Source organism: Helianthus annuus, chromosome 16 (assembly GCF_002127325.2).
Source record: "Helianthus annuus cultivar XRQ/B chromosome 16, HanXRQr2.0-SUNRISE, whole genome shotgun sequence".
Lineage (NCBI taxonomy): Eukaryota > Viridiplantae > Streptophyta > Magnoliopsida > Asterales > Asteraceae > Helianthus > Helianthus annuus.
The window spans coordinates 62,090,446-62,103,073 of NC_035448.2; the positions used below are offsets into that span (position 1 = coordinate 62,090,446).

Genomic DNA, 12,628 nt, shown 5'->3' on the forward strand with positions numbered 1-12,628 from the left:
CTGGAAACATTAATGGGCCTTGTTCTGATCCAGTAGTGGGTTTGGGAGATGTAGGGCCTTCGGATGAAATACGACGTCCAAGTTATGTCACTTTGAGGCCCAATAAATCGAAAGCCCATATGAAGGGTCCAGGCCAATCGTTTAAAACACCTGATCTCAATAATTCAGTGGAAGGCAACATTGATTCGGACCCTTTTAACATTGAGGAAATTTTCAGATTGGAGACAGAGAACAACAAAGGGGCAGTGGAATCGAATGGCAGATCTAATTCGGGAAACCAGGAGTTCGATGACCAAGTCTCTGCTCAGAGCCCCAGCGAATTGGAGAAGGAAGTAGCCGAAACTATCAAGGTGGGGGATGCTCTGGGTATCGAGGTAAGTGGCTTTGATAATCAATTGAGAAAGTTAGTTAATGGGAATCGGTGCCGGTCGGTTGCCAATGAATTTCCTGTCCATAAATATGAATGGGGTGGCTTCGGTTAAAAAGGGGCCTTGGGTTAAAAATCTTAAGCGAAGTCTTAAAATTGATGTCATCGGTTTTCAAGAGACCCATCAAGCGGGTTTGTCGGATATTAGCTTTCGTAGATTTTGGGATAACTCTAATCTTAAATCGGTTTCGGTGGATTCGGTGGGGAGATCGGGAGGGCTAGCTATCCTTTGGAACCCGGACAGATTTGAGGATGATTTCATTCTTAGAAATCAGCGGTTTTTACTGGTTTCGGGTAGTATTCGTGGGGTGGAGAATAGAGTAAATTTATGCAATATTCATACCCCTAATGTTGCTAGAAGCAGAATTGGGGTTTGGAATGAGTTAGCTGGGCTTATCTCTCAATTGTAAGGAATGTGGGTGCTATTCGGAGATTTTAATGATGTTCGTGCGGAGGATGAACGGGTAAACTCGGTTTTTGATAGGGGGGCTACGGAGGCGTTTAATAACTTTATAGACCGAGCGGGGTTGTTTGAATATGCGATGTCAGGTAACAAATTTACCTACATCTCTGGGCATGCCGAGGTTAAAATGAGCAAATTAGACAGGTTCTTAGTGTGCAATGATTTCCTGAGCCATTGGCCGGGCGCTAAGGCTGCTGTGCATGATAGAGGTGCCTCGGATCACTGCCCTATCTCCCTCTTGTGCAATCCGATCGATTATGGTCCGATCCCCTTTAAGTTCTTTAACTCATGGGTGGAGGAAAGTCAAGTGCAAGAAATCGTTAAAATGGTTTTGGCTAATCCGGTTACAGAGGGTAGAGATGATGTGAAGCTCGCCAAAACTTTAAAGTGCATAAAAGATGAGATCAAAAAATGGAGATCGACAGCAAAGGCGGCTGAGAATTTGGAAGTTGAAAAAATTAAAGAAGGCATTGGAGTAATAGAAAGAAAGGCTGCGTTGGGGAGGATTTCGGAGTCAGAAAAAAAAGCTAGAATCGATCTTCGTGCAAAGCTGAGTAAGATGGAGAATATTATGGCTAAAAATATGCAACAAAAAGCTAGAATAACCTGGTTAAAGTTTGGAGACGAAAATACCTCATTCTTTCATCGAATGCTGAATGTGAATATCGCCAGTAACAGAATAAACGGGCTTCGGTTTAACGGCAACCTGATTTCTGATCCATTGGAGCTTAAAGCTGAAATAAGAAGTTGGTTTAAAAAACAGTTTTCGGAACCCATTAGAAGAAGACCGAAATTCAATGGAGACGGGCTTCCTATGCTTCCGTCTCTAAGTGGAGCGAGCCTTTGTGAAGAGTTTTCAGAGTTAGAAGTGTGGAATGCTATTAGGAAATGTGACGGAAGCAAAGCCCCGGGTCCCGACGGTTTCACAATCAAGTTTTTTAAATTCTTTTGGAAGGATTTGAAAAATATGATATTGGATGTCATGAAGGATTTTCATCGCAACGGTGTGATAAGCAAAGGGTGTAACGCGTCGTTCGTGGCCCTCATTCCAAAATCCAAGGATCCTCAGTCTCTCGCCAACTTTCGGCCGATTTCTCTAGTGGGGTCCATATATAAAATTCTATCTAAAGTGTTGGCTAACAGGCTCAAAGCGGTTATGAACGAAGTTATTTCCCCTACGCAGTCGGCATTTGTAGGTGGAAGAAACATTCTTGATTGCCCTCTTATCATCAGCGAGACCATTGCTTGTGCGAAAAATAAGAAGGATAAAATTCTTATATTCAAAGTCGACTTCGAAAAGGCCTATGATTCGTTAAATTGGAAGTTTCTATTCCTTATGATGGAGCATATGGCCTTTCCCGAGAAATGGATAAGTTGGATCAAGGGGTGTCTAGGATCAGGGACGGGCTCTATTCTTGTGAATGGTTCTCCTTCAGCGGAATTCAAATATAAGAGGGGTTTAAGACAGGGCGATCCGATATCCCCCTTCTTGTTTATCATTGCCATGGAGGTGATTGGCTTGTTTATGAATAGGCTTTTGGCCACCGGGTTGTTCGAAGGTTTCCAACTCCCCAATGGGGGCCCAATTCTCTCCCATCTTTGCTATGCGGACGACGTTATTTTTCTCGGAAAATGGACGGACCAAAATGCGATGACTCTTAAGCGTCTTCTCAGATGGATATATTTGGTCTCCGGGCTCAAAGTAAATCTTCAGAAAAGTAAATTGTATGGTTTTGGAGTTAGTGATTCGGAGAAAACGAGAGTCGCCGCATCGCTAAATTGTGACGTAGGTCAAACCCCGTTCACTTATTTAGGTATTCCTATCGGGGTTAATATGAAGAGGGCTAAATATTGGGATCCGGTGATTAACAAATTCAAGTCAAAATTATCGAAATGGAAGGCGAGATATTTATCTTTTTCTGGCAGAGTGTCCTTGGCTAAATCTGTCCTCGGGAGTATTCCCTCGTATTTTCTGTCCATCTTCACGGCCCCGAAGTGTGTTTTGCAAAAATTGGAAAAGATCCGCAGAGACTTCGTTTGGGGGTTTTCGGATTCCATAAAAAAGCTCAGATGGATTAAATGGGAGAGGTTACAAAAATCAAAAAAAATTGGCGGAATCGGGGTCGGTAGCATAAAAGATTTTAACTATGCCATGTTAGTCAAATGGTGGTGGAGGTTCAAGTCGAACCCGAACCAGCTTTGGGTTAAGGTGATAGCCTCGGTTCATAATTCCAACGATGATAATCTCCTCATTCCCCATAAGAAGTCGGTTAAAGGTGTTTGGAATGATATTGGCAACATGGAGAAGATCTTGGAAAAAGAAAACCTTGTCCTGCTCCAGAATTTAATCGTGGAGAATGGGGTGTGTAAATGGCGAAACTCGTCGGATGAATTATTCTCGGTTAAACAGGTCCGGGCGGATCTCGAATTGGCTAGACTAAACAACTCTGACTTTGAACCGGAGCTTGTTTGGAATAGCTGGGCACCGCCGAAAGGAAATTTTTTGTTATGGAGAGCGATTATCAACCGTATAGCTTCGAGGGAGGGATTGGTGCATAGAGGAGTTAGGCTGATCGATGTTCATTGCCCTCGGTGCGGCCTTCAGGTGGAAACTTCTGACCACATTTTCTTTTCTTGTTTGTGGGCCAGAAGTATTTGGTGGGCTATTTTAGCTTGGGTCCGTATCCAGTTTCCGTTGGATTGTTATTCGATTGCGGATCTTATCAATTATGTTAGCCAAAGCCCGGGAAGTAGAGTGTGGAAGCGTATCGTGAACACAATCTGTATTGCTACGGTTTGGAGAATCTGGAATGCGAGAAATGCTAAGGCTTTTGAAGATTGTTTTATTCCGATTTCGAAGTCGGTGGAGCTCATCAAAGAGGACTCCTTTCTCTGGATTAGTAACCGATCGAATTTGAAGAAGCCGAGCTGAGAGAAATGGTTGTCGTTCGATGTTGTTGATTTAATGTAGCTGTCTTTTTTTTCTTTTTTGTTTCTGTTTTGTCTTTGGTTTTTCCCAGCCTCTTGCTGGCTCTTTATATTTATATATAAAGTGTTTTCCGTTCAAAAAAAAAAATATAATGTTTGAAACATGTTAATCATATAGTATCTAGAAAATATTGAATAATTATACCGGAGAAATTGGAATGAGAATAGTCTGCGAAGGGTTTTGTACATTTGGCAATAAGATTTGTACGGTGAAAAAGCATGAGTCAAAGTTAGCTTTTGACTGCGCTAAGGGAAACAACGTTGGATTTTCCACACCACCTGCCCCGTCGCTCTCTTTTTTCAATCCGATACGACCACGTCTAAAGAAAGAGGTGTATATGACCCATACAGTTTGTTTAAGTGGCTTATATGACCAATAACTTTTATCTTTCACACCACTATCCAACTAAATTGCTACAAAAGTTAACTTAGGTATTAAAAGTTAACTATAAAGAATGACAATGAACTATGTTGTAATTTTAGTTCAAAAACAAAATTGTGAATATCAGACTAAAGCATTAAAAAACATTATTTAAAAAATATATAGTGATAATCACATGGAATCGTCCTATATAGGGTGTGAATGTATGATACGTTATGAGCCTAATACGAAATTAACGATTTTAAGTTTAGGTCAGTTTTAAAAGGAACCTGCAAAAACGTTTAAGCATAATTACACTCAAAATTAAAAGTTATATGAACATTTAGAATTACAAAGTATTAATACGCCAAAGAGGTATTTATTTATTCTGGGTTAAATGAATTGTGTCGTGTCAACTCTTAGTTCCTTAAATAAAGATGTCGTGCTTGGTTCATGTCTGTGCAACGATTTTTCGGGTACATGTCATAAATGAAAACATAATCACAAAATTCAACCAATAATAAAATGATGTGACAACATAAATGAAAATTTTTCTAAAACAAAGAGAAATACACTTCAACCAATTAAAAGAGAAAGATAACACATGACAATGATTTATAGCGGTTTACTAAACCGCCATTAACAACCTCTAAGGACAAAAAGGCAGCAAGGCGATTTTTCACATAATTGCAGACCATATCTCATGATGTTTACTTGAATAAAGCTTGTGTGGGGACTGAACCAACAAAACATGATAAGTGTAGGGACCAAACTAAACTTAATTTATACACTGTGGGGAAGTGTGTGGCTGGATGTTACTAGAGTGCACAATTCGTTCACACCTCTCATTTCCTTTATATACAATTCTTACCCCCCAAATCACTCCACTCTTCATTCTCCCTTAACCCCCCTCTCGGATCTCACTCCGATTTGGAGGGAAACACTCCCGCCAAAAAAAAAAAAAAACTCATCATCCGAGAATTAACCAGACTTGGTTTCAAACTGCAATCTTATTATAAAGATCTTCTTTACATGGAGGTCGATCGTACGGACGGTAAAACATCCGTACGATCGGCTGTGAAATATTCAGAGCACGTGGTAACAAAGTCTGGACACCGTGATCCGAACGATCGGCTGACAAAGCAGCAGATCGTACGGATCACGGTGACAGATCCTTACGCTACGGATTCATCCGACGACGAGGATGAACGAGCGTGCAAGCGTGTGAAAAAACACGTTACGGTGATCGATTTCACCACTCCATCGCGAAACTTTTCTCACAGAGCCAGTGGATCAACGGTGAAGAAATTCAGAGGCGTTCGCCGGCGTCCGTGGGGCCGGTGGGCGGCGGAGATCCGTGATCCTCACCGGAGAAAGCGAGTTTGGCTCGGAACGTTTGATACGCCGGAGGAAGCTGCGACGGTTTACGACGACGCCGCCGTGAAATTAAAAGGTGCTGCAGCGGTTACTAATTTTCCACGTGTCGCCGTTACGAGAACTGTTACGGTTGACAGTCAAAGTCAAAGTCAAACGGCCACCAGCACTAGTAGTACTACTAGCGAAAGTGAAGGGCTGTTAACTAACGACGGTATGTCGCCGACGTCTGTGCTCCGTGGTAACGGTGAAATAACGGCGTTTGAGGGTTTAGGCTGTGCTGACGTGGATATTCTTGGGTTTGATATTGACTTGCCGTTCAGTTTACCGGATTTTTTGGTGTCGGAGAATTATTGTGGTGAGGAGTTTGCCGATTTTAATATTGATGATTTTCTCGTTGACTTTTGAGAAAATTATTAATTAATTAAATTATAAATATTTGTATATTTTGTTTTAAGTGTTAATTTTATAGGAATATTGGGGTAGTATGGTAAATTTGAGTTGTCTGCAGTGATGTACGGATGGGAGTATATTATAATGAGTTGATATTGTATATTGCAATTTTGTGTATGGTGTCGATGAATTGGAGACATTTATTGGTAAAGTAAATGTATTTGCGTTTTATAAATGTTTTGGTATGCTATATTTGCGTTATTTAATGTATTATTGAGTATATTTTATTTAATTAAGTTTTTTGTTGGGTTAATGTTTATTTGAAAATAAATACACATACATGCGCCTGACATAAGTACATACGCATGATAGATTTAAATATTTATTTAATAGCAAAACTATATATTTGTTTTTTAGGCCGGAGGGTGCCACCCTGCCACCTCAGCCTCCATAGCGCCGCTACGGCACCATAAATCACACCGAGAGAATTAAATTGGGGGGGGGGGGTATCATGTCTTTGCCAACCTGCTAACGGAAGAAAGGGGCAGTATAAAGGGAAGAAAAAAGGCTGAGCTTGGTTAAAGGGGGCACTATAGTGTAAAGGGGGGTTTGTTGACTTTTTGACTTCTCGTAAGAAAAGAGGCGGGATCCGAACCCGAAATACATGACCCGTTTCATAAACTTTGGATCCTTTATAAGCCTTTCTATCCGAGAAATTCCACATTTTAGCGTTCATCACCTACGTGAAACCCTAACACATGTCGCATCCTCTCTGAAAATCCATCTCTTTATCTACATCTTTCCCGAACAATGTTTGTGATACTGGACGATTTTATTGTGGAAGATGTCACACCCCAACCGATGGCAGAATCATCGGGGCGCGACACTAGGCGAACCAGATTGCTCAAGAGAATCCATAACAACTATCCATTACCAATATTTTTAAAGATTCATTGTCCCATACCAACGAACAAATATTCAACACATAGTTATTACAGACAGCGAGTTCTCAAAAGCAAAACAAGTCCGACAACCTAGATTTTATTAGATGAGTTTCTAGACTTCCTATCTTGATTTCAGCAGAGCAATCCATCAACCTGTCACATACGTTAAAATAAAAGTCAATACATAAAGTAAAGGTGAGTACACAAGCTTGCATACATACTAGTAGTAAAAACGTTTACGCATAACCAGCATGTAACACGTAACGGACGAAGCATGCAACTACCAACAATGATACCACTTAACCACGAGACTGCGTTGTAGAGTATGCGCGACACATGTTCACCGAAGCGAACACATGAAGTAAAGTAATGTGATCCCTAGCAACCCCTGTCACACAAGTGCTGAGTCCAAACTATAGTACTATCGTTGCTAGAGGCGGTCTAGTGTAACACTGTATAAGCATAATAACAAGCATTCAACAAATCACGTTTAGCATGCGGGAGCGGTTAGCGTTTATGAAGTGTTTGTGTTGTGAGTTGTGTTTTGATATAGAACGTATGTAACACCCAAAAGTGCGTTAAAGGAAAATGGGTTCGAGTATACTCACAGAACGTGTATTAATCAGAAACACGATCCTCAATGGATTGAAGGGAGCTTTGTACGAAGATGGTGCCTTCGTACGAAGGTGGGTCTTCGTACACGTGCTGCTTCCGTTGTCCAAAATCGAGTGTTCATCCCTCCAACTTTAAGCTATTGATTGAGCCTAGAGTCGAAGAGGTCTTTGATTATGTCACGAATGGAAATTAGGCTATGTTGTGGAAAACCAGTGCCTTCGCACGAAGGCAATGCCTTCATACGAGGCCATGTCCCTTCGTACGAAGGCAGTGCCTTCGTACGAAGCTGGCTTCGCACAGAACAGTCCAGTTCACAAACGTGGCTGTTTTTGGCATTCAGTGCTGTGTTTTCGCCTGAATCGGATGTGTTTCCGAGTCCAATTCGAGACGGTTTCGACGTTTCCTCGTTCCACTATCCAGTGAACGAAATACTTATTGTTTTGGTCCGGTTTGGTGTAAAAATCAAGTTTAAAAAGAGTTTTAAAGTGTTTTCCCCCAGATCCAACACTTGGTGAGTGTGAAATCAACTGATTTCTAACTTGGAAAGCGTAGCTAGTCCCATTACACTCGGTTAAGTGTAGATTAGAGGTGAAATAAGAAGATTTTGATGAAAAGATGAAGATTTGCTTGAAAGGGACTGAAAAGTTGAAAGGTTCTTGCGTAAATGAAGAAAAGAAGAAGTTAAGTGAAAAGTTGATTGTTTTTATGTGAAAACAGAAGAATTTAGTTGAAAATGAAGTGATTCTTGTAAAAAGCGAAGTGGAAAACGTTGTATAATTGAAGAAAACAGTTAAATCTTACTTAAAAAAGGTCGGACAGCAATTCGGCAGAGTTTCGACTCGAAATCAGCAAGTGTGAAATGAATGAGGAGGGCTTGGGTATTTATAGGGAAAGTGGGTTCGCACAGAAGGGCTTGGTTCGAATAGGCTGCCTTCGTACGAAGGCAGTGCCTTCGTACGAAGCTGCCTAGCTTCGAATAAGGTGTTGTTTTGCGCAACCTTTTCCTCGTTTCGCGTGCAAGATGCTCGTTTAATGCGTTTTGTTGCGTTACTTAGTATTGGTACATTAAACATTTGAGTATAATACCGAGTTCGAGTTGTGTTGCGTTTTAGAGTGATAAATCGAGTTATGCGAGTAGCGTTGAGTTTGCGTTGCGATAGCGTTTGCGAGTAACCCATCCACATAATAAACACACACACAAATAAAACATGTAGAAACACACATATAACATTACTACTACTGATAACAATGTTTTTTATTGTAAAGCGTATTAGTCGTGATGAGCGAAGGCGGAGGCGTATGATAACCAAACAAACAAACACGACAATTTAAATAATATTATTCTCTGTCATTCGTGTTGCGTAAGCGTTTGTGAAATATAAAGCGTTTAAATGTGTAGCGATGCGGTGTGATGAAAAAGTATTTAGTTTAATATAACCCATTGTTTATATCGAATCCCGGGATTCAAGTTGGTTACAAAACGAAGTAAACGAACGGGTAATGATCCGAAAAGTCGGGTTGTTACAGAAGATCCATCTCATAATCGGTTTCCTCTTCTGAGAAAACCATAAAACCAATACGCCACTCTCTAAAGATTCATACTTTGATTCGTGTAGGTTAAGCATCGACTAAATGGACAGATCAATGTAATCTTTCTTTTCCTCTTTGATTCGTGTTTGTTTGTTGAAATGTCGATTTCATCAGTTTTTCGTTAAGTTCATTATATTCGTCTATTTGATAGATCAAATCGAATGTATTATTTATGTAATTTTCACGTATGTGGAAGAACCCTAAATGTTTTAGATTTTATCATTTTTTTCTCAAATATGTTTGTTATTAGGGTTTTCTGTTGTTTTTATTGGTATATTGTTGTGATTTATCATTATGAATATTAGTAAAAATTATTTGTACAGAAATTTAGGGTTCTAAATAGTTATGAAATCTAGGGTTGAGAAAGTATTCATACATGATTCGAGTGGATTTTTAAAATGTAGGGGTTTTCAGCTTCGTCTCTAGATGATCATTTTGTTGTTTTAAGCAACTTGGTCTTTTGATTTTTTTAAAGAACAACGTGTGAGTTATTGCATTGATAAACATTATTTGATTTGTTGTTATAAATATCGTATGTTCGTGCTGATTTGAAGAAATGTCCATCTGGATTTTGTATTATATAAGCATTGTGTTCAGCTGATAATTGTGTTTTGCAGTCCAGGTGTTTGACTAAATTCTTATGTATCATACTTTTACGTAGTTTGATGCTTTAAATTCTACAGATTACCTTTTGAAAGACTAGCTCCAGTGTGAATATTTATGGTAATGCTTAAAAGTTTATTTCTTTGGTTGTATACATAGATCATTATCTGAATGTTTATAACACAACTGATGCCAAATATTGCATGCTTGCAGGAAATAAACCTTTAGACATACCAGATTCTATCACCTCCCAAATTGAGTCCACTTTAATCAAAACAAGTTATTAATGCATGTGACCTTCTTTATTATTAATCTGTTGTTACATTTTCATTTAATGTGGTACAGGTTGCAAGGTTGGAGATTTCATAATGGCTTTCTTCAAAGTCTTACGCTTTCCTGAAGTTGATCAATTGGTAATATTAATTTCCTAATCATGTTTATACATATAAATTGTGTTGTAATATAAAGTAATTACCTTTAATATTTCAGGTTTTGCCTAAATCTTATGTTCAGAAGAACATGAGTGGTCCGTTTTTGAAGAATAAGTTGATAATCAAGTTTGATGGTAGACGTTCATGGGTTCTTTCATACAACAGGGTTGGTGATGGAGTAGCAGTTACAGATGGATGGAAATCTGTTGTGGATCAACTTGGATTGAAGATTGGTTATTTGTTGGTCTTTATTCCGTTTCACCCATACTTAAATTTCCTTTTAACCGCGTTTAATGTTGATTTTGATGTTGTGTGCAAAAAAAAAACGCCGCTTTCAATGTTTGTCTTGTGGATGATCCATGTTACAATAAAAAGATCTTTCATATACATTGTTCTACCTGCCGTATTGTATGTATTATAAAATTTAATTTTTCCTTTTAGTAATTGTAACACCCTACGTTTCGATACTTTTATTATCTCAGCAAGTCTTATCTTACTTCCTATTCCGTTATACTTGTACGCTTGAGACAACCGATCATAATGAAAAATGAGACTGTTTGAATCTTAATTGTGTTAGACTATGTGTAAATTATTACTCTATGTGATGCTTCTTTTACGTGTGATCGATGTATTTACCCTAGATTCTTGACTCTTTGTGATGCTTTGATACTTAATGAACATGAAGCTAGCTTAACACGAACTCTAAACACGAGATCACCCTTGATATTTATGCTATTTGAACGTCTAAATGTGATAATACTATATGTAATGACTACTCACAATAATACGCAACGCAACACTTAACCTCAATCACAAAACGAACCAAAGTTGGGAAATTAACAAACGCGAACTGGCCGCCCGAATGGCCATTCGCCCGGATGACCATCCGGACAATGCCACTCGCCACCGCCTTAACCCATCCGACCACAACCATTTGACTGAACCTGTCGCTGTCACCAATAAATAGTAGCCTTGAGCCTTCATTTTCACCTTTCACCTCTGCCCATTCGCTCTCAAGTTCTAGACGAGATTCAAGGCTATTTTGTAAGCTTTTTTCACTCAAATCTTCTTCAATCTTCATCTTTAATCACTTCTACTCCATCTTCTTCATCAAAATCACACACACACCTTAACATTTTCTCAAAAACACTGATTTTAGACCTTCCGAAAGTGGTTTTCACTCGTTTTGCTTAGGCAAACTGTTGTGAAGCACCAATGAGTCGGGATTGGACTAAGATCTAGAGGATTTTTCACATTTTTACACGAGATCTAAAGGATTTTAACATGTTTTCGGCTTGATAAAATTTCGCGTTTTACAACTTATTTCTGAACTTCCCTTCTGTTTTACGCAACTATAGAGGGAATCGGGACTCAATCAGGCTCTTGACTCGTTCCTTAGTCAAGAGTCGGCTTGAAAACTAATTTCCACCGAAGAGATGGACCGATTAACGGGTCAAATATGAATGATTATCAGAAACATCATGTTGTCCGAAAGAGTTGAGCCCATCCGGCCAAATGAACTGGATTTGGTACATTCCGTTGTTTGGCACGTCATCACGCCGTCTCCGTTAACTTAAAACTCTTACTTGGAAAATTTTACAGAAACTTCGACTACAGGCCACAGCTTTCTCGAATGGCCATCCGTCCGGATGACCATCCGCTCGGATGACCTGGCCTTTATAATTCCCATTGTTTAAACGCTTTTAACTTAACTTTGAATTTTAACGATTTACAAAAAACACATCCTACTCGAATGGCCATCCGTCCGAATGGCCATCCGCTCGGATGACCATCCGCCCGGACGACCATCCGCCCGGATGACCATCCACCCGGATGACCATCCGTTCGGATGGGACTCATCCGTTCGGATCATCTGACGCAGGCTGATCCACCGCTCCCTTCAATCCAACCAGACTGTGTGTCTAGGTTCTAAGCACTCACTGTGAGTATACTCGATCCCCTTTTGTTTTAAACACTTTGGGATGCAACATGTATTCTATATAAACGCACGACACTTGAAACTTGTTTTTAACATACTCTATCCACTGTTAAGCATGAAAACATGATACTTGTGATGCTTGTGAGTCTTATATGCTACGTGAACGTTGAACCTTATGTTTAGCCACCTTGACAATTATAAAACGCTATAGGGTTAACACACTGCCCATGAGACTTGGGGTATTGTTAAGTTTGATTCTTTTACCTTCTCTTCGTGGCAACGATGCAGGAAAGGCACAGTTAACGCGTTGGAAACTTAGGTTAATATATTGATTATGTTGGCTTAGCATGTTGATACTTGTAATATGTTATTCATGTTGGATATGAGGAAGTCACATTTTAAACTATATAGAGAAAGTGTTAGTGCACCTACGTCTGCTGACTACGTCTTCCATCGAGTCTTGAAGCTGAACAGATCAGAAATGGCACAGAATCCTAGAA

At 39.6% G+C, this 12,628-nt stretch overlaps 1 protein-coding gene across 1 annotated transcript; it reads left to right on the top strand.

Moving 5' to 3' along the window:
- The first annotated feature begins 5,063 nt into the window (after positions 1 to 5,063).
- On the top strand, positions 5,064 to 6,298 carry LOC110913781 (pathogenesis-related genes transcriptional activator PTI6). The gene has a single exon (XM_022158601.2). The coding sequence runs from the start codon at positions 5,272 to 5,274 to the stop codon at positions 6,019 to 6,021; it is 750 nt and encodes a 249-aa protein (XP_022014293.1). The 5' UTR covers positions 5,064 to 5,271; the 3' UTR covers positions 6,022 to 6,298.
- The last annotated feature ends 6,330 nt before the right edge of the window (positions 6,299 to 12,628 follow it).